The sequence below is a fragment of the Panthera onca genome, chromosome E2 (assembly GCF_046562875.1).
Source record: "Panthera onca isolate mPanOnc1 chromosome E2, mPanOnc1 haplotype 2, whole genome shotgun sequence".
In the NCBI taxonomy this organism is placed as follows: Eukaryota; Metazoa; Chordata; class Mammalia; order Carnivora; family Felidae; genus Panthera; species Panthera onca.
Window position 1 is genome coordinate 26,311,217 of NC_138353.1, and position 26,764 is coordinate 26,337,980.

The window sequence follows — 26,764 nt, forward strand, 5'->3', positions numbered from 1 at the left end:
AATCCAAAGCAGGCTCCAGTCTCTGAGCTGTCAGCACAGAGCCTGATGCAAGGCTCAAACTCACAAACCACAAGATCGTGACCTGAGCCAAAGGTCATGCTTAACTGACTGAGCCACCCAGGGGCCCCTCTTCAAATATTTTAGTAACAATGTCTTTGGAAGAGAGCCCAAAAAGCTTTTTGTTTGTTTTTCAAAGTTCAGTTCATTGATTCTTGTGTGTGTGTTTTCTTTTGCATTGTAATTAATAAATCTTTACTAAACCAAGGTCACACAGATTTTCTCGTGTTTTCTTCTAGAAGTTTTATATTTTTGGCTCTAACATTTGGGTCTGTGGCCCATGCTCAGTGAGTTTTTGTATTCAGTGTGTGGTGTAAAGGTCAAATTTCCATTTCTTTTCTTAGGTTTGTTTTTTGTTTTTTGTTTTTTTGTCCCATTTCACATATGGGTACTTAATTGTTCCAGTACTATTTGTTGAAAGAAGTATCTTTTTCTCATTTGAATTGCCCTAGATACCTTTGTCAAATATTAGTTGATAGATTGTCTGGCTGTGTTTTATATTTCTGAGTTCTCTATGCTGTCCCATCAATGTATGCTTATGCTAGTACCCTCCATACCAAGTTGATTACTGTTGCTTTATAATAGGTCTTGAAATTCTATAGTGTTAGTTCTCCAACTTTGCTTTTCTTTTCCAGAAAAACTTTGGCTATTCTAGATGCTTTGCATTTCCATATAAATTTTAGAATCTTTGCTATAAAACAGTGCTCATATTTTACTGGGATTTTAATTGACATTTCATTTCAATTTGTACTTCATTTGGGGAGAATTGTCATCTTAAAAATATCATGCCTTCTCGTCCATTGCATATCTCTCCATTTTTTTTAGGTCTCCCTTACTTTCCAGCAGCGTTTTAGCACTTTCAGCACATGCATATTGTACTTTGTCATATTTATCCCAAATTATTTCATAATTCTTGCTTATTTTTTTATTTCAATTTCTGATTATTGCTAGTATTAATAAAAAGTACAATTTATATTTTGTGTGTTGACATCATATCCTACATTCATTTATTCTAGTCCCTTTCTCTTTCAGCCTTTAATTTTGTTTGGTCCCTGTATTTTATGTTAGGGCTTTCCTCCAATCTTTGATGATTCTTGGTTGTCCTTTTGTATATATAATGTATAACATTAAGATTATTAAAAGTTTTGTGTGCACATGCAAGGTGACACCTTGTAAGCTTTACCACATGGTGAGAAGTTTGGAATGGGTTCCTGAAATTTCAGGACCTATAGATCATATTTCTTCGAACAGTTGGTATTTTCAGAGAAAGGTCCATTATTATTTCTGCTAGAGGGAGTCAGGCTCTCTGTATTGTAAAACCTACTATTCTAAACAGCCTGTAGTTAGAATGTTGACTTTCACTTTGACTCAAGAGTTTAAAAGATTTGGGGCACCTGGGTGGCTCAGTCAGTTAAGTGTCCAATTTCAACTCAGGGCAATGATTTCATGGCTTGTGAGTTCAAGCCCCGCGTTGGGCTCTTTGCTGACAGCCCAGAGCCTGGAGCCTCTCCCACTCATGCTGTCTCTCTCTCTGTCTCAAACATAAATAAAAACATTAAAAAAATTTTTTTAAGAGTTTAAAAGATTATTGTTTTAACATTTCTAAATTTTTATGTTTTTATTATAATTTTCATGTATAATATATTGCCCAAGTATGCAACTTCATTTTTTCAAATTTTAGAGTTTATTGAGGATCCATTTTCATAAATATTCTGTAGATTTTAGGAAAGACAGTTTATTTGTAACATACTGACCTTTGAAATGTATATATGTATATCCATGATGAAGTGTATATTTGTATAAGCATGCATATGTGTTTGCACATACTGTACATACACCTAAAGAACAGCAATGTTAAAACAGTTATATGTGTGTAAGTGTTATAAGATTGCTATTCTCTAGGTTTAGGTCTTTTTTCTGCACATTAAGATATACATTAAACTTACCCACTATAGTTTTTGTCGGTTTCATTTTGTAATTTCTAATGAATTTTTTAAATTACATTTTAAGAGTATTCATTTGTTTATATCATCATTATGGATATTTTCTGCTATCTAGGCACAGCCCTTTGTTCCATTCATGGTTCCTAACTTCAGTTTCTACTTGGGTTACTAATATTTGTACAGTTCTTCCTTCCTTTTTTGTTAATATATATCAGGCATAGCTTTTTCTGTCTTTTAACTTTTAACCTTGTAGTATTATGTTTTATTAGTATTTCATATAATCAAATTTTAGATTACCTTTTGATACTATCTGGAAGTCTCTAATATTCAGTAGGCTTTTTTTGTATTATTATCTAACTCAGGTTTGGAGCCTTTTGTCATCTCATTGTTTAGTTGTTTTCTGTACCCTTTTTAAGGAGTCCTAGTTACTTTCTTTGAATTATGTTATTAACTATATGGACACTTTGTTCAGAAGGCATTTATTCTGTTTTTTATACTACGTGTGATACTTTTAAGTTAAAAAAAATCACACATCTCGGGTTCTCTATCAGTATCATACATGAAATAGGATATATTGTTCCTCCCTTTAGTAAATCAAAATGAAATAATACACAGTAATCCACCACATCCTTATCTCACTACCTGGTTACTTTAAGTGATTTCATTTTTTACATTATTTTGATCAGAAACCATTTTTGACTTTTATATTATTTCTTTTTTTTAAATTAATAGCCTTCCCCTCTTCTTTTCTTTTTCTTTCTTTCTTTTTTTTATAACAGTTTTAGGTTTATAGCACAATTGAGTGAAAAGTACCGAGAGTCTCATATAACCTTTTACCCTCCCTACCCCAGTTTTCTCTTTTTTAACATCTTGCCTTAGCATGGTACATTTTACATATTCAGCAGTCAATAGACATTTGGGTTGTTCCTACCTTTGGTTGTTATGTATAATGCTGCTGTAATCATTTATGTGCAAGTTTGTGTGTATAATAGGTTTTCAGTTCTCTTGTTATCTGGGAGTGGAGTTGCTGGGTCATATGGAAATTCTGTATTTAACACTTTGAGAAACTTACCAACTATTTTCCAAAGTGACCATACCATGTTAGTTTTTCACTGTGTTTGAAAGTTCTAATTTCTCTGCATCTACATCAATACTTGTTATTATCCATTGTTTTTATTTTAGCCATCCATTTGTTTAGTAGGTGTGAAGCTATAGTTAATTGTGATTTTTATTATTTCCCTAATTACTAATAAAGTTGAGCATCTTTTCATGTATTTATTGGCCATTTGTATATCTTCTTTATAGAAATATCTATTCAAATCCTTTGCCCATTTTTAACTGGGTTATTTGTCTTTTTCTGTTAAATTCTTTACATATTCTAGATACAAGTTCTTTCTCAGGTACAGGATTTGCAGATATTTTCACCAGTTTTGGGGGCTTTCTTACCACTTTTTTGATGGTGTTCATTGAAGCACAAAATTTTTTAATTTTGATAATGTCTAAATTATCTATATTTTTCTTTCGTTGTTTGTGGTTTTGATGGTATATCTAAGAAGCCATTTAATCCAAGGTCATAAGAATTTTTTTTTATGAGAATTTATTCTTAACATTTTCTCTTAAGAGTTTCACAGTTTTAGTTCTTGCATTTAGATCTACAGTTGATTTTGACCTAATGTTTATATATGGTGTAAAACACAGAGATTCAGCTTCCTTCTTTTGCATGTGGATATCCAGTTGTCCCAAGCACCACTTATTGAACACTTTTCTTTTTCCATAGAATGGTATTCTCACCCTTACTGAAAATCAATTGATTGTAAATGCAGGTGTTTATTTCTGGTCTTCCAAATCTATTCCATTGATCTATATTTCTGTCCTTATGCCAGTATCACATAATCTTGCTTACTTTAATTTTGTAGAAGCTGTTAAAATCAGGAAGTGTGAATCTTCCAGATTTGTTGTTTTTCAAGATTGCTTAGCCATAGTGGGTCCTTTGTATTTCCATATGAGTTTTCAAATCAGGTTATCACTTTCTACAAAAAAGGCAACTAGAATTTTGATAGGGATTGCATTGGATCTATAGATCCCTTTAGGGAGTATTGCCATATTAATAGTAATTCTTCTAATCCACAAACATAGGAGTCTTCCTATTTACTTAGGTCTTCTTTAATTTATTTTAACAATGTTTTGGGGTTTTGAGTATATAAGTCTTACAGTTCTTTTGTTAAACTTATTCTTAAATGTTTTATTCTTTTTGATACTATTGGAAATTGAACTTTTTTTCATTTCTTTTTCAAATTGTTCATTGCTTATATAAAGAAATACAGTTGATTTTTGTATATTAGTCTTTTATCCTGTAACCTTTCAGAACTTCTTTATTAGTTCTAATATTTTTTTCTGTGGATTCCTTAGGTTTTTCCATATACAGATCATATAATGTGCAAGTAGAGATATTTTTACTTCTTTCCAGTTTGAATGCCTAGAGATACATTTTTCCCCCGAATTGCCCTGGCTAGAACCTCTAGTATAATATTTAATAGAAATGTCAAGATCTGTTCAGATTTTCTATTAATTCTTGATACAAATTACTTTCAATAGTTTGTATCTTCCTAGGAATTTTTCCATTTCACTTATGTTACCAAATTTGTTGGTGTACTGTTGTTCATAGTATACACATATATTTTTCATTTCTGTAAGGGTGATAGCAGTGTGAACTGAGTCATTCCTGATTTTAGTAATTTGAGTGTTCTCCCTGTAGTCAATATGGTTCCATAGTCACTATGGCTACATGTTTGTCAATTCTGTTGAACTATTCAAAGAACAAAGTTTTGATGTTTTGATTTTCTTAATTGTTTTTGTCTTTACTGTTTAGTTTATTTGCTTTAATTTTATTATATTCTTCCTTCTGCTTGCTTTGGGTTCAGTTTGCAATTCTTTTTCTACTTTCTTAAGGTGGAATGTTAGGTTATTGATTTGAATTTTTTAAACATAGCTTTTACAGCTGTGAATATTTTTATAAGCAACACTTTATCTGCATCTCAAGTTTTAGTAGTAAGTTACATTTTTGTTTTTATTTATCCCAAAATATTTTCCAACTCTTCTTGTGATTTCTTTTTGACCTTTTGGTTATTTAGGGTTTAATTTCATATTTTTGTGAATTTCCAAATTTTTTTCTTACTCATTTCTGATTTCATCACATTGTGGTCAGAGATTATACTTTGTATGATTTCAATCCTTGAAATTTAGATGTTTATTTAATAGCCTTGCTTATGGTCTGTCCTGGAGAATGTTCCATGTGCACTTGAGAAGAATATGTATACTGCTGCTGCTGTTGGATGGATTGTTCTCTAGATGTTTATTATGTCTAATTGATTATAGTATTGTCAAGTCTTCTATGTTTTTGTTGATCTTTTCCTAGTTTTACCTGCTATTGGATATATAGAGATAAGACTTAGATATAGATTGTCTATATCTGTGTGTATGTGTATATATAGATATCTAGATATATCCATGTAAAGAGATTTACTATAAAGAATCAGCCTATGTAGTTATGGAGTCTGGGAATTCCAAAATCTGTGGTATGGACTGGCAGGCCCAAGACCCAGGAGAAATGATGGGCAGATGAAGTTCAAAAGCAGTTTGCTGGAGAATTTTCTCTTGCTTAAGGATGCCAGTCTTTTTGTTCTATTCAGACCTTCAAATGATTGGATGAAGCCCATCCACAAGGTGGAGGGCAGTCTAGCCAAAGTTCACTGATGTATGGGGCACCTGGGTGGCTCAGTCGGTTAAGCACCTGACTTTGGCTCAGGTCATGATCTCATGGTTTGTGAGTTTGAGCCCTCTATTGGGCTCTGTGCTCATAGCTCAGATTCTGTGTTTCCCTCTCTCTTGCCCCTTCCCCTGTCACTCTCTGTCTCTCTGTCTCTCTCTCTCAAAAATAAATAAACAAAAAAAATTTTTTAAAAAGTTCACTGATTTAAATGTTCATCCAAAAACACTCCCCAAGTTGACATATAAATAACATATAAAAACTTAGCTTTAGTAAGTCCCCCTTCCTTCTGCCCTCCTTTGGGAAGTTATTGTCATATAAAATATATCTATATATACTGTAAGCCTATCCCATAGAGTTGATTCTCATTCTTGCCATAGTTATGTTGTGTAAAATTGTAGCAAACACTGAATTAGTGAATACTGAATTATTGCTCCTGGGAGAAATAGGCTTCTTTGAGAGTCAGTTTGTCAGTTAATCAATACATAACTTTGTTTTAGCTGTGTTTCTATTTAAAGTTGCCTTATATAATATATATTGTTCATTAATTAACATTGAACTCATGACCATCAACACTATAACTCATGCCTAAATGAAGCTTATCTAACACATGTATTTTGTCCATAAGGCTTGTCACAGCCTTTCACTTACTAAACAGTACTTCAATACTTCCTTTTGGGAGTCTTTTAAACAGCAAAATCACTAACAAAAAACATAGAGGTGCAAAAAACATGGCACTAAATAGACTGCAAGAATGATACTTATTTAGAGTATGAGAACTGAAACAAGAAGGCAGGGCATCACTTTGTTTGACCTCAGTTGGAAACATATGCCTTGGACCATGAGTTGTCGTATGTCTGCAAATGACTACAGAAGTACCACAAAGTATTAATTTTGGAGTTATAAGTAAATTCTAGGTATTAGGTGAATTTGCAAATGCAGAAACCATGAATAATGAGAAACAACTGTAATTATTGTTTGGAAGTCCTTTGAATCAAATAAGAGGTCAGAAATACAAAGAAAAAATATGTTTATACCGTCTCTTATATTTACCAATGTAATTATTTTCACTGGTGTTCTTTGTTTCTGTGGTTACAGCTTAGTGTCCTTTTACTTTATTTAGCCTTTGGCATTTCTTATAGTCTGGTCTGCTGGCTATAAATTCTCTCAGTGTTTTTTATCTGGGAATGCCTTAATTTCTCCATTTTTTTTTTTTTTTTTTTTTTAAAGTTTATTCTGAGAGAGAGAAAGTGAGCAGGGGAGGGGGAGAGAGAGAGTGCCAAGCAGACTCTGTGCTGACTGATGCCAGGACTCAATCTCACAAGTTGTGAGATCATAGCCTGAGCTGAAACCAAGATTTGGGAGCTTAACTGACTGAGCCACTCAAACACCCCTTCTACTTCATTTTTGGAGGGTAGTTTTAATGCTTTCCTTCCTTCATGGTTTCTAATGCAAAGTCAGCTGTTAATCTTATGGAGGATCCCTTATACTTCATGAAAGAAGTATTTTCTTTTATTGCTTTAAATGATTAACCTTTGGCTTTGGCTTTTGACAGTTTGTGATGGATGTAGGATCTGAGTCTACTTAGTATCTGTTTTATATATATATACGTATACATATGTATATATATATGTATATATGTACACATACATATATATACATACATATACATTATATATATATATATACACACACACATATATAGTGTGTGTATATATATACACACACACTATAAGCCTATCTAGATGTGGTAGATTAACGGTTTTCATCAGATTTGGTAAAGTGGTGGCTTTTATTTTTTCAGATATGCTTTATGCCCCTTTCCCTTTCTTCTCTTTGTCTCAGACTACCATTATGAGTATGTTGGTAGTCTGTATAGCATCCAATACATCTTTGAGGCAATGTTCATTTCTTTGCATTCCTTTTTCTTTCCGTACCTCAGACTGGGTAAACTCAGTTGACCTATCTTCATTGATTCTAATTTCTGCAGTTGAAATTGCTATTTACATTTAACCCCCATAGTGAATTTTTTGTTTGTTACTATGTTTTTCAACTCCCATATTTCTATTTGCTCCTTTTTTTAATATAATTCCTGTCTTTTTATTGATATTTTCTCTTTATTAAGGCATCATCCTCATAGTTTCCTATAATTCTTTTGGCATGATTTCCTTTAGCTTTTTAGTTTTGGTAAAATTTGCCATCTTCACCATTTTTAAGTGTACATTTCAGTAGTGTTAGGTATATTCACATTATTGTGCAACCAATATCTAGAGCTTTATCATCTTGAGAAACTGAAACTCTGTGCTTATTAAATAGCTATTCTGCATTTCTCCCTTAGCCGCTGGCAACTACCATTCTCCTCTCTGTTTCTGTAACTTTGTCTAATCTATATACCTTATAAGGAGAATCCTTTATTTATCTTTTCATAATTGGTCTTTTGCATTGCATATGGTCTTCAGTGTTCATCCATGCTGTGGGGGCGCCTGGGTGGCTCAGTCGGTTAAGCGTCCGACTTCAACTCAGGTCATGATCTCATGGTTTGTGAGTTTGAGCCCTGCGTCGGGCTCTGTGCTGACAGCTCAGAGCCTGGAGCCTGCTTCAGATTCTGTGTCTTGCTCTCTCTCTGCCCGTCCCCTGCTCATGCTCTGTCTCTCTGTCTCAAAAATAAATAAAATATTAAAAATTTTTTAAAAAATATTCATCCATGCTGTTGCATTAGTTTTTGTTAACATATTTACAATAGCTGATTTATAATCTTTGCCTAAGAAGTCCAACATCTGGGCTTGTTGAGGGACAGTTTTATTCACTGTTCTTTTTTTCTTTTTCTTTTTTTAAGTCATACTTTAGTGTTTCTTTATGTGTCTCATAATTTCTTTGTTGAAATTGAACATATAAAGTGTTGCAATTATATTTAAATAATATAAGACCCTGCCCCCCTCCCACACACACATACCAAAGAATTGTTGTTACTGTTGCTATTTGTTTAGGGATTTTCCTGATCTCATTCTTTTAAAGTCTATTCTTTCTTGTATGTGGCCGCTGAAGTTGTGCAGTTTCTTTAGTGGTCAGCTAATGATTTTGGGCAGAGATATCCTTAAGTGCTTAAACCCAAAGGTCTTCCACTCTTTGTCAAAGGCTCTGTGTGTGTTTGTTGAGGCATGCCTTTAACTTTGGGCAGATACTTTATAACTCTGTCTTAGCTAGCACTTCCTGCTTGTACACAGCCTCAGTGTCTGCCATAGGTGAACTTTTAGAACCATTTCTCTTGTCATACTTACAGTCCTGTATATTTGCATGACCTTCAGGATTCCCTGGAAAACTTCAGAGCTTTTCAAAGGCCCCCATGGTATCTCATTCCCCAGTTTTTCCTTTTAAATTTTTGATCAGCCTCTTGTTAGCCCCAACTGGTATTGCTGCCTGAGGCAGCTGCAGTGTTGAACAATTGCTACTGGTTGTTTTTGACAGATGCCCGAGGGATAGGGCAGTTCACACATTGTGTTTTCTGAGTCAGATCAAATAAAGATAAATCCTGAGAATAGAGCTCTTCCAAGGAACTGCCCAACATGCCAAATATTGACAATTCTTTTGGGAAAGGGCTTTTGGGAAGTTCTAATCCTATTCTGCCCCCTACAGCGGTTGCTAGGTTACTGTATTTCACAGCTATTGTGGTTGTGAGGCTGTTGGTTTTCAAGGCTACCATTAATTTGGGAGAAGAGGATGAGAGTAAAAGCAAGTTAAAATACCACAGAGCTGGCCTTATTTGCTGAGATTCATCAGTTTTTCGTGAATAAACACCCCACAGATTGTTGCAAATTAATTTCTAGAGTTCAAAAACCTGTTTTGACAATTGTTACTACTGTTTTCATTGCTTTTAAGGAGGAGCAGATCTTCATAATTCCTTACACTGCCATTCTAGAAGTGCTTCTTCAGACATTTAGTTTTAACTCTGTGCTTAAATGATTTCATCACTTCTGATCCTTTTATTATGATTAATCTATTGTTTAGTTGGAATACTTTTTTCAAGGATTTGTTTGTAGGTAATGTTTTGAGGCCTTTTATATTTACTAATGTGTCTTTGTTGTCTGCACCAATAATCTCCATATGCTTTGTTCTCAAAATTTTGAAAATATATCCCACTATATACAAATATATGTGACAAGCAAATGTTTATGATAATAAAATACCATAGACTGGGTGGTTTTTAAAAAAACAGTAACAAAAACAAAAACCCACATATTTATTTTCTTAGCAGCTCTGGACGCTGGAAGTCCAGGATCAAAGTGTTGGCAGTTTTGATTTCTCCTCAGGTCTCTTTCTCTTTGGTTTACAGACTATTGCCGTCTCACTGTTCCTTACATGGTCTTTTCTCTGTGCCTCTGCTTCCCTGGTCTTTTTGTCTCTCTCTTTTCTTATAAAGGATTCCAGTCATAATGGATTAGGGCCCCACCCTTATGACCTCATTTAATCCTAATTACCTCCTTTAAGACCCTACTTCCAAATATAGTCACATTAAGGGACACAATTCAATGCATAACAAAGAATATACATATAATATAACATGTAAGTACCACTGTACTAATATTATGTACATACATATGTAACAATAAATTTTAAAAGATAATTACATTTTCATTGAAAACAACATATTCTAGTTATATAATTGTTTTTATTTCATGATGTGACTATCAAAGCTTATTCAGGAAATAAAAGTGTCTCTGTCATTTTCTTGTTCACATCTTTGCCTCTATTTAATGATACTTTGCAAAAATCTTTTAAAACTACTCCTTTTACTCCTCATTTTTAATCTGTAAAAACACTTAATCAGGCTTACATGGACTACAGTCCTCTGTAACTACAGTGCAAGCAGGTAGTGAGTGCAACACAACCAGCCCTTGCACACTGTGGAGTTTCCACTCTTCTGGAATATCCCAAAATGTGATATTTGTGCCAAGTGAGGGCATTACTTCCATTCTGTACATTAAGTATTTTAAAAAGTTATTTCCTGGGTAGCTCAGTCGGTTAAGCATACCATTATCTTTGGCCCATATCATTATTTTACGGTCCGTGAGTTTGGGTCCGTGAGTTCGAGCCCTGCATCAGGCTCTGTGCTGACAGCTCACAGCCTGGAGCCTGCTTCAAGTTCTGTGTCTCTCTCTCTCAGCCCCTACTCTGCTTGTGCGCTCCCTTTCTCTCTCTCTCTCAGAAATAAACATTAAAAAAATAATTTCTTTCTGGTGTTTATGGATAAAGATGTATAGTGCATAAAGATTATATAGGCTAATATTTTCTACTTGCACTTTAGTAGGTCATTATAAACCATCCACTTTTGTGGACATTAGTCTAAACATAAAATGTCATCAATAGTTGGGTAGTGAGTTCATTCATTTGCTATGCTTCATATCTTATATGTGTTACATATATTCTGTATTTTAAAGATTTTAAAAAGATTTTAAGCTAGTCATAATTTTGCTTGAAAATTCTGTAGGTGGTATTTCAATAATAATAGCCTGTCATTTATTATTGTACAAGAGGAGTCTATGGCTTTTTGATGTGTAGTGTTGCGTCTTCCAGAATATTTTCATGATTATTTCTTTAATTATTCTGTATTTTACATTTGTTGAGACCTTTTCTTTAGCTATGCCAATTAGCTATGAATTAGATGTCTTTATTTTTTACATACCTGTCCCCTATATAGTTTTAGTGCCTTTTTCTCCAATATTCTGGACATTTTTTTCAAGTTTGTCCTTACCACTTAATTTCTATAGTATTAATTACGTATAGCTTCCAGGGTTGATTTTAGCTATTTTATTTTACTTTATTTATTTTTACTTTTTGTTGTGGAAAATTTCAACCATAAGAAAATTAAAGTAGTATAATGAATTATGTAAACTCATCATTCATCTTTAACAATTATCTCATGGCCAATCTTGTTTTATCTATTCCTACCCATTCTCCTCCACCGTTTCTATTTGTTTTAAATCAAATTTCAGACGTCATGTCTTTTCATAAGTATTTAGTCTTTATCTCTAAAACATACAGATTTTTTAAAAATATAATTATACTGAAGGTGACAGTTACCTTGTCATCTCTAATGAGTGGAGTGTATTCCTGGATTGCCTGCAAACATCTGTAGTTCTTCTCTTGCCAGAAATTATGGCTGAAGAACAATTCTTAGCATACACCCCTCCCCATAGTTTATTCCACCTCTGATTTCATGATCCTAAGAATAAGGTGTCATATCATGGCTATTTCCATTACCAGTCATACTGTGTAGGTAGGAATTGTAGTCCTAGGATGGATGTAGAAGAACCTTTTAAAGAGAGAAAAAACAGCTCTAGCTGTTCTTGAAAGCAGCTCCTGTGTGTGGATGAGTTGGTCCATGGAAGCCCTGGCTCTAAAGTTGAGGAAAACAAGAGATTTGATGCTAAAAAGTTCTTTTGTTTTGTTTTTTTTTTTAATTTATTTATGTTTGAGAGAGAGAGAGACAGCATTGAGTGGGGGAGGGGCAGAGAGAGGGTGAGAGAGAATCCCAAGCAGGCTCCACACTGTCTTCACAGAGCCCGTTGCAGGGCCTGAACTCATGAAACTGTGAGATCATGACCTGAGCCAAAACCAAGAGTCAGACTCTGAACTGACTGAGCCACCTGGGCCCCCCTAGTGGCTAAAAAGTTCTGACTGTGATTTTTATCTCTCCATGGACTCACCAATTTACCTGAAGATTTCATCTAAATAGTGATTACTAGAAATTCTTTTTAGCTGGCTGTTCATCAGTATTTCTGACGCTATTTAAACTCGACATTCTTTTGTGTTTTCCTAAATAAAAGATGGAGGCAAGCAAATTGGGCATTACTGGTTTTCTCTTCTCATAACTATTGCTTTACTAATTTTCCTACTTTCTTTAAACCCCATTGTCTTTAAATTTTAAGTGAAAAAAATCACTTGGTCAGGTCCCACAGCCATTTCTAAAATTTATCCAACATGTATGTATTAGATTTAATTAGAGGCATTAAAGAAGAGATTTTATTTATCTATATATAATGGATTTAACTAAGACTACCTTATTTTCCATACCTTGATTAACAGTTTTCAGATAATTGATAGTAAGATTACTCTGAACCAATTTTATACTGATCACAATTAGTATGATCTTGGAAAAAAGACCTTTTTTAAATAATGTTAAACATTATTAAATCTTGTGAAAACATGAAGAGTAGAACTTTCTGAAAATTGTATTCTAGGTAAACAGTGAGTTTCCAATAATGAGTGTTTACCAAATTCACGATTCTCTGTAAAGGGCTTTGAATTACGACTAACTTATAGATATGTTTAAAAATAAGTAAAGCCTACAAAGGGAATCAGAACCAAGAAAAAGCAGCTTCTGTGGTAAAATTGTGATTGGTAAACATTTTAGTCCATTTACTTCCTTTTTGAATATGTTGTATGTCAACCCTGTTTATATTTATACTAGTCTAGTGTAAATGAAACTAATAACATACTAAAGGTTTACAACAGGTAGAAGGCACAAAGTCCTATGTAGACCTCTCCACAGTGAGTGCCTGTGACTGGGAGCATTTGAACAGTAACCTAAAGAAGATGTTCTCTCATACCCAGTAGTTCAATGTTTTAAGAATCTAATTGATAAATTACATAATTTTCCAATTAAAATATTCTAAGAGATACTGATATTTTGCTCATTTAAAACAAGTTTTGCTTTAAGGCATTTTTAAAAAGTGAATTTTTCCTTGTGCTGTATCAGAATATAGTAGCATGGTAATTTTTACTAGTTTTCTCTTCTTTAGAATTCTCCTTTCAGTTAGAGACTTTATAACCAGATTTTCTGATAATGTTTGAGAAGTATACTAATTATTTTACCTATTCCTGAGAATTTCAAAATACTCTACACATTTTCTTCATATGCCCAAAGCAGTTAAGAGGGGATGTGTTACCAAATGAAACTGGTTCTGTAGGATTGGTAACTTATTTATGGCCACAGAGTCACTCATTAATAAGTAGATTTAAGAACAGAGCTTGAAAGGGTAATTTTTGCTTCCTTGTACATTTATATATATTCAAAAATTTTGACATTGAACACATTTCTTTTTTCTTTCTTTTTTTTTTTAAACTATTTAGAATGTGGGGAATGTAAGAATGGTGCTCAGGTTTTAGTGCTATACCCATGTTTTTCAAACTAACTATATTGAGCAGAAATATTGAACTTGCTAATACATCATATGTGTTTTAATTTATACAGCTTTCTGTTGGAACTTTGTATTTAAATGTTTATTGTTCTCTCACAGGTGTTGGATCCTGAACAAAACCATAACTTCACAGATCATTATCTAAATGTGGCCTTTGACCTTTCCCAAGTTCTTTTTATAGCTACTGCCAACACAACTGCTACTATTCCACCTGCCTTGTTGGACAGAATGGAGATCATTCAGGTCCCAGGTACTTGATTCATAAATAAAATCATTATTTGATATTTTTTGCCTTTCTGAACATAACCCTTGAAGTTGTGCTGTGGAGTTTTGAACAAAAAGTTGATTTGCCAGTGGATGATCTTCAGAGTTGTAAGTCTGATATAAACCAGCTTTTATACAGAGGCTCCTGGCTGGCTCAGCTTGTAGAGCACATGACACATAATCTCAGGGTCGTGAGTTCAAGCCCCACATTGGGCGTGGAGCCTAGTTAAAAATAAGAAAATGAAAAAATAAAAATTAAACCAGCTTTTATGTAGATTCAAAGTCTGGAACAGCAAAACTTTGTTTTAATCATGACATAAGATTACATGTATGTTCTGTAAGATGTCAAGAATAAATTTTGTGTAACAGTTTTAGACTTAGCATTAAAGAACGTTTTCCAGTGTCTTGGAAAACAAGACATTCTTCTTTAAAAGTATTTCTAAACTCATACATAAAAATAATTTTAAATATGGTGGAGTAAAAAATTGTGTGCATATTTATAAGACTAAAATAAATAAGTAATGAGATCCAATTGCCTGGAAACTCCCAATTAAGGCAGAGAATCCATAAGATACATGATCTGAAGTGAAATCATCAGGACAGCTGCTGCACAGGTAGACACATACGATGCCATTCTTTTCCTGTAGGTTCAGTTATCCTATCTCTTACTTTTTTGGCATTTTTTACTACCTTTTTCTACTCAAAAACTGTCTTATCAGTTCTTTTTTATTTTGCTTATTAAATGGAAAGGGGGCAATTAGTTCAGGGAGAATTTTGTCTTACAGGATTTAAAGGCAAAGTCTATGCTCATAAGGCCTTTAAATAAATAAGAACATAAAGTCTTTTAACTATATCAATTATATGTATAATTCCAAATGTACAGAGAAAAAAATTTTAGGGAAATGTCTTACTTTTTGTTTTGTTGTTAATATTTATAGCCAGGGTTCTGAAAATAGCTCCTTTGCATCTCTTCCCTTGGAACCTATCACTTACTTAATTGAAGTCTTTGTTGTTGTTGCTGTGGTAAATTTTTCCATTTACGTATCAAATTATGCTAAAGAAAAGAGACGTATTATTTGCCTTTTAAATAATAAAAATTTGCATTTGAGTTAAGGAGATAATTACCTCATAAGATTTGACTGAGATTTTTCCTCTTCTTTGAGAGATGTATTATTTTTTTTTAATTTTATTTTTTATTTTTTAAAACTTACATCCAAATTAGTTAGCATATAGTGAAACAATAATTTCAGGAGTAGATTCCTTAGTGCCCCTTACCCATTTATCCCATCCCACCTCCCATAACCCCTCCCATAACCCTCAGTTTGTTCTCCGTATTTATGAGTCTCTTCTGTTTTGTGCCCCTCCCTGTTTTTATATTATTTTTGTTTCCCTTTCCTTATGTTCATCTGTTTTGTCTCTTAAAGTCCTCATATGAGTGAAGTCATATGATATTTGTCTTTCTCTGACTAATTCTGCTTAGCATAATACCCTCTAGTTCCATCCACGTAGTTGCAAATGGCAAGATTTCATTCCTTTTGATTGCCGAGTAATACTCCATTGTATATATATACCACATCTTCTTTATCCATTCATCCATCGATGGACATTTGGGCACTTTCCATACTTTGGCTATTGTTGATAGTGCTGCTATAAACATGGGGGTGCATGTGTCCCTTCGAAACAGCACACCTGTATCCTGTGGATAAATGCCTAGTAGTGCAACTGCTGAATCATAGGGTAGTTCTATTTTTAGTTTTTTGAGGAACCTCCATACAGTTTTCCAGAGTGGCCGCACCAGCTTGCATTCCCACAGAGAGGTATTATTAATCAAGAGACTTTCAAACCGTGCTCAGTAAATGTTTTTTTTTATTTGTTTGTGGACAGAGTTGGAAATATTAACAGTTATTAGCTGGAGATTAAATTTCTTTATTCTGATTATAATTTTAGTTGAAGTAACACTTAAATTCAGTCTGAATTGAAGATCCATTGAGTCTGCATTTGATTCATTAAAAAAAAATGTGGCACCGTGGAAGCTGTATGAATAATTACATTTTGTAATCAAAGGTCACTTTTTTCCCAGGGTATACACAAGAAGAGAAGGTCGAGATTGCCCACAGGCACTTGATCCCAAAGCAGCTGGAACAGCATGGGCTGACTCCTCAGCAGATTCAGATCCCACAGGTTACTACTCTTGACATCATCACCAGGTTAGTCAGCCATCCTGAGGCCTCTGTAATGTTGGAGTCTCAAAAGAAGATTATTTTACTGGCAACTCATAGCATCCATTTCTCTCTCCCCATCAGATTCCCAGCAAGCATTACCACAACTTGATTTACATAGAGCTCTGTATTAGGCAGAAATTCATAGGGAAAGCATTTAGAGTATCTTCATAGCTGAGGACTTTAGTTGAGCCAGAATTTCAACTTTTTCACAATAGCAGTGTAAGGGATTAATTTGATAAATTAAGAACCAAAAACAAGGAAAATATTGAGACACCTTATATGCCCAGGACCTTAAAAGTTAAATTCTCTTAAGAGGTGGGATGCTACTTTTAGATACCTATTTTAAGTTATTCAGATTTTCTTTTCTTCTCTTTGAGAGATTTTAAACATCCTTAGAATTTTCATCTTGGGAATTAACACCAGAACAATAGAGAGGGTGCTTTCCCAAGTTAGCTACCAAGTGCTTAAGCCTGTAGCCAGCACTACGTAAATTATCTGAATAGAGTATTGCTTCATCTGATTTATAGATTGCATGTTTGAATGGAAAATATACCCTGTTGAGAATTTATATCTGCAACAGCCTCTTACAGTTTTCCTGGCTCAGTGTTACAGATCCATTGCATCATCTGGCAAATTGTGTTGAGCTGCCAAACACTCCTCACGCAGCCCTCTCGCAGTAACTGCTTTTTTTTAGGAGAAGCAAAGTTATCTCTCCATTTTAAACTTTGACTTAGAGTTTGGCCAGTCAGACTGGTTTTTTTTGATCTAAGCCAGCCTTCTTATGGAAGTCTGTTTGGAAGTCTGTTTAAATTTATACACAAAACAGTAAGACTAGATATGACCTGGGAGTTCCTTTTCATAACTTGTGATTCATGGTGTGGATAATGCCAGGGGAAATAAAATAGGTGATTTATATGCCGAAGTCTTCCAACAATATTATTCCAGATAACACCCCTGATGCCTTTGCGTAACTTTCAACAAGTCACTTAAACTTTTTCCTAGCTTCCCCATCTGTAAAATATGAGTGAAAGAAAAAAAAAAATCTGGATCAAAATAATAATGACTTTGAAGAGTAATCATTATTTGTATTTCCCAATTGTTGCTTCGAGAACTATTTCTTTTTTATAAACTTGTTTGCCCAAAACATCAAATATTAAAAGCTATGGACATTAGGAAATGTCTCTGAGCAGTTTTAATATATTTAAAAACAGCATAGGTATTTGCCACTCCAAGCAAGTTTTGGCTATTTTTTAGTGACCTACCAAGCTTAGGATATAGTTTTTCATCTTTTGATGTATTTTTCATCTTTGTGTGTGTCCTAGTCTGAGACCCATAATGTTCAGGAGGAGGGGAGGGGATCTCAGGTCTCATCTAGTCCTACCTCCCTCATGGTATAACTAGCCTACTTTAGCTCCTCCAGTGCTAGAGGGCTCACTGCTGTCTACTCTTTGGTAAGTAAATAAATGGTTATAAAATAATCTTTATGTTCTCCTCCCTATATTTTTCTAGTTCTGCCTTAAACAAGCACCTGGAATCTAAGGATAAATTCCTCCCTTGTACAGCCCCTCTGGCATTAAAAAAAAAAAAAAAAAAAAAAAAAGTCAGGTCCACTTCCCATAAATGTTCTCTTTTTCAAGTTAAACATTCCTATTCTCTTTACGCTTCCTCTTGACCCACTTTCAAGACTTTTCACCTTTCTGATTAGTCATCTTCTGGATGATGTCTGTGAAATCAATGTCCCTTTTAAAATTAAACACCCAGAGTGGAACTCAGTATTTCAGATGTAGCCCAAACAATTTGTGGTATAAGACTACTGGTTTTCTTATTTTGATTATATTATTTTATGACTGTATCTGAAGATACAGCTTTCTTAGGTTATTCTCTTGCATATTGCACTTACAGTTACCAAACATCTTCACTTGTTTTTCATACGAATTTCTGAGTTCAGTCTGTCTCATTCTGTATTCATAGGGTTGAATTTTTTAAAGCCCAAAGGGAGAGGAGTTTGTAGTTATGTATATTTTGTTGTCGGTCCCAGCTACCATTGCAGCAAATTGATTTTTTTTTATCTTGATTATCTTTAGTTTTATGTCTTCTGGAAATTGGCATAGGTAGCATCTTCATACTCATATCATAGATAAGAAACATCAGCTACTTCTCATTTGATAATGGCCATTCTTCCCTTTTTGGTTTAAAAATAGTAAATAGAGATGGTGTGTCTAGTTTCTTTCAATCAGTTGTTAATGTTATATTGTCTCCATTAGCTCCTAGCCCGTTATTATTCTGACCACCTTAAAAAAAAAAAAAAAGGCAGTATTTCATTTGTATTGCTATGGTTGTCATTATTTCTGGCAGTTTATTCTGAACTTCCTGGTACCAATTCTACGTGTTCATGCCATTCCCCGGTAAGCTTCCGCAATCCCTGTTCTTTCATCTTTTGTCCAGACCCTTTAATCTGAGCTCATCAGCTAGTTGTCTAGGAAGCTACATTGGGTTTTTGTTTTTGTTTTTGTTTTTACATGTTGGTTTGTTTAGTTTTAACATGCCTCTCTTTTTTCTTCCTTACTGAAATTATATGCAGTTGTATAATAATGGACTTTATGCTTACCTCTTCCTATCCCTTTGATTCAAATGAGTTTTATTTTAGAGTGTTTGGCCAAGAGTTTTTGTCTTTTCTCAGAACTTTTGAATTTAAAAAAATTTTTAGTGTTTATTTTATTTATTTTTTTTTTAATTTTTTAAAAAAATTTTTTATGTTTATTTTTGAGAGAAAGAGACCAAGTGCAAGCAGGGGAAGGGCAGAGAGAGAGACGGAGACACAGAATCTGAAGCAAGCTCCAGGCTCTGTGCTCTCAGCACAGAGCCAGATGCAGGGCTTGAATGCACGAAACCGTGAGATCATGACCTGAGCCAAAGTCAGACACTTAACCGACTGAGCCACCCAGGTGCCCCTATTGTTTTTTATCTTTAATTTTTTTTTTTAATATTTATTTATTTTTCAGAGACAGATAGAGTCAGAGTGCAAGTAGAGGAAGGACAGAGAGAGAAGGAGACACAGAATTCAAAGTAAGCTCCAGGCTCTGAGCAAGCTGTCAGCACAGAGCTCAACACAGGGCTCAAACCCACAAACCATGAGATCCTGACCTGAGCTGAAGTCGGACGCTCAACGACTGAGCCACCCAGGCACCCCAATGTTTATTTATTTTTGAGAGAGGGAGAGAGAGAGAGAGCAAGCACGTGAGCAGTGGAAGGGCAGAGAGAGAGGGAGGAGACACAGAATCTGAAGCAGGCTCCAGGCGCTGAGCTGTCAGCGCAGAGCCCAACACTGAGCTCAAACATGAACCGTGAGATCATGACCTGAGCCAAAGTTGGATGCTCAACCAGCTGAGCCACCCAGGTGCCCCTAAACTTTTGAAATTTGCTTCCCTAAAGTTTAGAATATATGTGTGACTGCCTAATCAAATCCAGTTTTTCAGATAAATCTATATTCTCTACCTGATGCTATTCAAATCTATCCAGAGTTGGGAGGCCAAAAATGGTTGTGCCAAATAATGTTTTATGCAGTAGCTTATAGAATTTAAATCTAACATAAGTTTTTTAAGACGGCTCTGCTTAACCACATTTAGAATCTTCTTCGCAAATTCACGGTGCTTGTATCAGCATACTTTCTTTCTTTAGAAGTCTCTGAAAATACACTGAATAGAGGTGACTAGTTCAGTTCCTAGTAAACTCTAGATTTCTGTTGGGGCACCTGGATGACTCAGTCGGTTAAGCGTCTGACTCTTGATTTCGGCTCAGGTCATGATCTCCCAGTTCATGAGATCGAGCCCCCCAATAGGGCTCTGCACTGACAGGGCAGAGCCTGCTTAGGATTCTCTCTCCCTTTCTCTCTGCCCTTCCACTACACGCGTGCTCTGTCTCTCTCTCTCTCTCTCTCTGTCTCTGTCTCTGTCTCTCCCTCTCTAAAAATAAATAAATAAACATTAAAAAAAAACAGATTTTTAATTATGATTATTTTTTGCTTTAGTTGGAAAAAAGTTTTATTTTTCTGATTCTTCCAGCAATTTTTCAAGTATGATAAATTCATCTTAAATTTTCTTAAATTGACAAATTTTGGTTTAGAAAGCTCTTAACATATCATCAAGGAGTAAATGATGTCTTATCTGCTGCCAGATTTACTTTGGCAATATAAATTGAAGAACCAAGGATTCATTTTTAAGTATAGGATAATTATTCAAGATAAAATCCATATAAAGGGGAAAGTTATAGCTGAAAATACATCTGAATATTTAAGAAATAACAATAATGAGGAATTTTTAAATGTGAGGAAGTTTAGCACTTAAGAAAATGTGATGAACATTTGGGGCACCTGAGTGGCTCAGTGAAACATCTCCAACTCTTGAATTCAGCTCAGGTTATGATCCCAGGTTGTGGGATTGAGTCCTTTGTTGGACTCCATGCTGAGTGTGGAGCTTGCTGGGGGTTCTCTCTCTTCCTCCTTCATTCCCTCCCTCCCTCTGTCTATTCCCTCCCACCCCCCTCCCCTGCTCACCTACACGCTCTCTCTCTAAAATAAAACAAGTAGTTCTCTCTCTTTTTTTTTTTTTTTTTTTTTTTTTTTTTTGCTGAGTCTCTGGTTTGGGAATCAAAGTAATGCTGGCTTCATAGAATGAGTCTGGAAATTTTCCTTCCCTTTCTATTTTTTGGAAAAGCTTGAGAAGGATAGGTATTATCTCTGCTTTAAATGTCTGGTAGAGTTCCCCTGGGAAGCCATCTGGTCCTGGACTGTTCTTTGTTGGGAGATTTTTGGTAACTGATTTCAATTTCTTCACTGGTTATGGGTCTGTTCAAGTTTTCTATTTCTTCCTGTTTGAGTTTTGGAAATGTGTGGGTGCTTAGGAATTTGTCCATTTCTTCCAGGTTGTCCAGTTTGGTGGCATATAATTTTTCATAGTATTCCCTGATAATTGCTTGTATCTCTGAGGGATTGGTTGTAATAATTCCATTTTCATTCATGATTTTATCTATTTGAGTGTTCCCCTTTTCTTTTTGAGAAGCCTGGCCAGAGGTTTATCAATTTTGTTTATTTTTTCAAAAAACCAACTCTTGGTTTCGTTGATCTGCTCTACAGTTTTTTTAGATCCTATATTGTTTATTTCTGCTCTGATCTTTATTATTTCTGTTCTTCTGCTGGGTTTGGGGTGTCTTTGCTGTTTTGCTGTTAGATTTTGTATTTGGGATTTTTCTTGTTTCTTGAGATAGGCCTGGATTGCAATGTATTTTCCTCTCAGGACTGCCTTTGCTGCATTCCAAAGCATTTGGATTGCTGTATTTTCATTTTCATTTGTTTCCATATATTTCTTAATTTCTTCTCTAATTGCCTGGTTGACCCATTCATTCTTTAGTAGGTGTTCTTTAACCTCCATGCTTTTGAAGGTTTTCCAGACTTTTTCCTGTGGTTGATTTCAAGTTTCATAGCATTGTGGTCTGAAAGTGTGCATGGTATGATCTCAATTCTTGTATACTTATGAAGGGCTGTTTTGTGACCCAGTATGTGATCTATCTTGGAGAATGTTCCGTGTGCACTTGAGAAGAAAGTATATTCTGTTGCTGTGGGTTGCAGAGTTCTAAATATATCTGTCAAGTCCATCTAATACAATGTATCATTCAGGGCCCTTGTTTCTTTATTGATCCTGTGTCTAGATGATCTATCCATTGCTGTAAGTAGAGTATTAAAGTCCCCTGCAGTTACCACATTCTTATCAATAAGGTTGCTTATGTTTGTGATTGTTTTATATATTTGGGGGCTCCCGTATATGGCACATAGACATTTATAATTGTTAGCTCTTCCTGATGGATAGACCCTGTAATTATTATATAATGCCCTTCTTCATCTCTTGTTACAGCCTTTAATTTAAAGTCTGGTTTGTCTGATATAAGTATGGCTTTCTTTTGACTTCCATTAGCATGATAAATAGTCCTCCATCCCCTCACTTTCAATCTGAAGGTGTCCTCAGGTCTAAAATGAGTCTCTTGTCGACAGCAAATAGATGGGTCTTGTTGTTTTTTTTTATCCATTCTGATACCCTATGTCTTTTGGTTGGAGCAATTAGTCCATTTATATTCAGTGTTATTATTGAAAGATATGGGTTTAGAGTCATTGTGGTGTCTTTAGGTTTTATGCCTGTAGTGATGTCTCTAGTCCTTTGTGGTCCTTGCAACATTTCACTCGCAGAATCCCCCTTAGGATCTCTTGTAGGGCTGGTTTAGTGGTGATGAATTCCTTCAATTTTTGTTTGTTTGGGAAGACCTTTATCTCTCCTTCTATTCTGAATGACAGACTTGCTGGATAAGGATTCTCAGGTGCATATTTTTTCTGTTCGTCGCATTGAATATTTCCCGCCATTCCTTTCTGGCCTGCCAAGTTATAGATGCAAAAATTCTGAATAAGATATTAGCAAATCGAATTCAACAGCATATAAAAAGAATTATTCGCCATGATCAAGTGGGATTCATTCCTGGGCTGCAGGGCTGGTTCAACATTTGCAAATCAATCAATGTGATACATCACATTAATAAAAGAAAAGATAAGAACCATATGATCATATCAATCGATGCAGAAAAAGCATTTGACAAAATTCAGCATCCTTTCTTAATAAAAACCCTCGAGAAAGTCGGGATAGAAGGAACATACTTAAACATCATAAAAGCCATTTATGAAAAGCCCACAGCTAATATCATCCTCAGTGGGGAAAAACTGAGAGCTTTCCCCGAGATCAGGAACACAACAGGGATGTCCACTCTTACCGCTGTTGTTTAACATAGTGTTGGAAGTGCTAGCATCAGCAATCAGACAACAAAAGGAAATCAAAGGCATCAAAATTGGCAAAGATGAAGTCGAGCTTTCACTTTTTGCAGATGACATGATATTATACATGGAAAATCTGATAGACTCCACCAAAAGTCTATTAGAACTGATATGTGAATTCAGCAAAGTCACAGGATACAAAATCAATGTACAGAAATCAGTTGCATTTTTATACACTAATAATGAAGCAAAAGAAAGAAATAAACTGATCCCATTCACAGTTGCACCAAGAAGCATAAAATACCTAGGAATAAAGCTAACCAAAGATGTAAAACATCTGTATGCTGAGAACTATAGAAAGCTTATGAAGGAAATTGAAGAAGATATAAAAAAATGGAAAAACATTCCATGTTCATGGATTGGAAGAATAAATATTGTTAAAATGTCAATACTACCCAAAGCTATCTACACATTCAATGCAATTCCAATCAAAATTGCACCAGCATTCTTCTCGAAGCTAGAACAAGCAATCCTAAAATTTGTAAGGAACCACAAAAGACCCCAAATAGCCAAAGTAATATTGAAGAAGACAACCAAAGCGGGAGGCATCACAATCCCAGACTTTAGCCTCTACTACAAAGCTGTCATCATCAAGACAGCATGGTATTGGCACAAACACAGACACATAGACCAATGGAATAGAACAGAGACTCCAGAATTGGACCCACAAAAGTATGGCCAACTAATCTTTAACAAAGCAGGAAAGAATATCCAGTGGAAAAAAGACAGTCTCTTTAACAAATGGTGCTGGGAGAACTGGACAGCAACATGCAGAAGAATGAAACTGGTCCACTTTATTACACCATTCACAAAAATAAACTTAAAATGGATGAAGGACCTGAATGTGAGACAGGAAACCATCAAAACCTTAGGGGAGAAAGCAGGAAAAAACCTCTGTGACCTCAGCCACAGCAATTTCTTACTTGACATATCTCCACAGGAAAGGGAATTAAAAGCAAAAACGAACTATTGGGACCTCATGAAGATAAAAAGCTTCTGCACTGCAAAGGAAACAATCAACAAAACTAAAAGGCAACTGACAGAATGGGAAAAGATATTTGCAAATGACATATCAGACAAAGGGCTAGTATCCAAAATCTATAAAGAACTCACCAAACTCCACACCCGAAAAACAAATAATCCAGTGAAGAAATGCACAGAAAACATGAATAGACACTTCTCTAAAGACATCCAGATGGCCAACACGCACATGAAAAGATGCTCAACTTCTCTCCTCATCAGAGAAATACAAATCAAAGCCACACTCAGATACCACCCCACGCCAGTCAGAGTGGCTAAAATGAACAAATCAGGAGACTATAGATGCTGGAGAGGAGGTGGAGAAACGGAACCCTCTTGCACTGTTGGTGGGAATGCAAACTGGTGCAGCCGCTCTGGAAAACAGTGTGGAGGTTCCTCAAAAAATTAAAAATAGATCTACCCTATGACCCAGCAATAGCACTGCTAGGAATTGACCCAAGGGATACAGGAGTGCTGATGCATAGGGGCACTTGTACCCCAATGTTTATAGCAGCACTTTCAACAATAGCGAAATTATGGAAAGAGCCTAAATGCCTATCAGCTGGTGAACGGATAAAGAAATTGTGGTTTACATACACAATGGAATACTACATGGCATTGAGAAAGAATGAAATCTGGCCTTTTGTAGCAACGTGGATGGAACTGGAGAGTGTTATGCTAAGTGAAATAAGTCATACAGAGAAAGACAAATACCCTATGTTTTCACTCTTATGTGGATCCTTAGAAACTTAACGAAAGACAATGGGGGAAGGGAAGGGGAAAAAAAAAAGTTAGGGAGGGAGCCAAACCATAAGATAAGAGCCTCTTAAAAACTGAGAACAAACTGAGGGTTGATGGGGGTGGAAGGGAGGGTAGGGTGGGTGATGGGTATTGAGGAGGGCACCTGTTGGGATGAGCACTGGGTGTTGTATGGAAACCAACTTGACAATAAATTTCATATTAAAAATAAATTAAATAAAAAGACTTAAAAAAATGTAATGAACTTTTAAATGTACACTCTTTCGTATAAATGTTAATCATATTATTTCTATTTTTACAGGTGGTGCTTAGCCAAAATAAAATATTTTTCTTTGATGACAGGTATACCAGAGAGGCAGGGGTTCGCTCTCTGGATAGGAAGTTTGGAGCCATTTGCCGAGCTGTTGCTGTGAAGGTGGCAGAAGGACAACATAAAGAAGCCAAGTTGGACCATTCTGATGTGGCTGAGGGAGAAGGTCTGTGACTTTGATTTGGTACTCTCAGGCTTGGTGGGAGGAGGCCATGGCAAAAAAGAGTTGGATGTGGAGGGGTGGTATAGGATAGTCCTTGGAGCAGTGGCACATAATACTCCACCGGTAAAGACGTCCAGTGAATAAGTAATAACTTAACATTGATGTATTTTATTAAGAGGATTCTCTTTTACAAATAGTACAGAGTTTAGGCTGGAATAATACTCAGTATTAATGCTTTAAGGATATCATAAATTTCTCCAGATTTATGATGGTAAGCTTACGTATGGGTTCTGGTGTTTTCTTTTTTTCCCTCTGATCCACACTGTTGTTGAGTCTTTCAGTATTTATACCATAGAAAATTATTACAGCAGTTAAAAAAATCCAAGCTGTCCAAATACCTCACGGGTAGATCTTTGTACTCTGGAAGAGCTTTATATATAATAATTTGTTTGTCTTACACATTTTCTTTGATAGGCATACAATTAAAATGTAATTTAAATTATTTTTTTCTTAAATAATTGTGGAGGTGGTGATGGGAAAAAAAAAGAAGCGTTCTATTACTAAATCAAATGTGGACATTTCCATTGGTACCCGGTTTGCAAGTTTTAATTTGTTGCCCCAGACCTGTACAGGGTCTCAGTTCATCATCCCATGCTGCTTGCCAAAACTTGCTTTAACAAAACATGACTTGGGCAGAAGGGAATTGGAATTTTCTTTTATAGTAAAAAGATTTGTTAGATGTCCTACCATTTCCATAGCTCTTCCTAGAAAGGAGTTTGATGAATGTTGTTGGAGAACTGTAATTTGTGAGACACACAGTGGAACAGATGTAAAAATCTTCCCTGTTTTTCCTTGTGTTGCTAAGCACAGTACGTTTTACATGTTATCATCAAAAGAGTAGACTTTCATATAATAATCCTGTTTCCAGTATGATGCTTCCACCCCTGCTCCTACTGTGCCAGAACCTTCCTGGTTTGCTTTCTCCAGGGCGTCAACTTCCCATTTCTGTTCAACTAGAGAGGATAGTGCCCTGGTTCTGTGGAGTAGGGGTAGGGATCTTGAGCTCTAATTGTTTCTTACACAGACTTTAACATTTTTATGTTTAGTACTGTACATTACCCATCAGTATTTTCAGGGGTACTTCGAATTCCCTAGCTTTTGTAGGATTGTATGGACAACTCCCCTTCCCCCACA

At 35.2% G+C, this 26,764-nt stretch overlaps 1 protein-coding gene across 1 annotated transcript in view; it reads left to right on the forward strand.

The window, feature by feature from the left end:
• The window catches only part of LONP2 (lon peptidase 2, peroxisomal), a 102,362-nt gene that overhangs the window by 40,777 nt on the left and 34,821 nt on the right, over positions 1-26,764 (forward strand). The window contains exons 9-11 of the mRNA XM_060650823.3: positions 14,064-14,214; positions 16,309-16,435; positions 25,440-25,573. Of these exons, the coding sequence (XP_060506806.1) occupies positions 14,064-14,214; positions 16,309-16,435; positions 25,440-25,573 (412 nt within the window). The remainder of the gene's footprint in view (positions 1-14,063; positions 14,215-16,308; positions 16,436-25,439; positions 25,574-26,764) is intronic.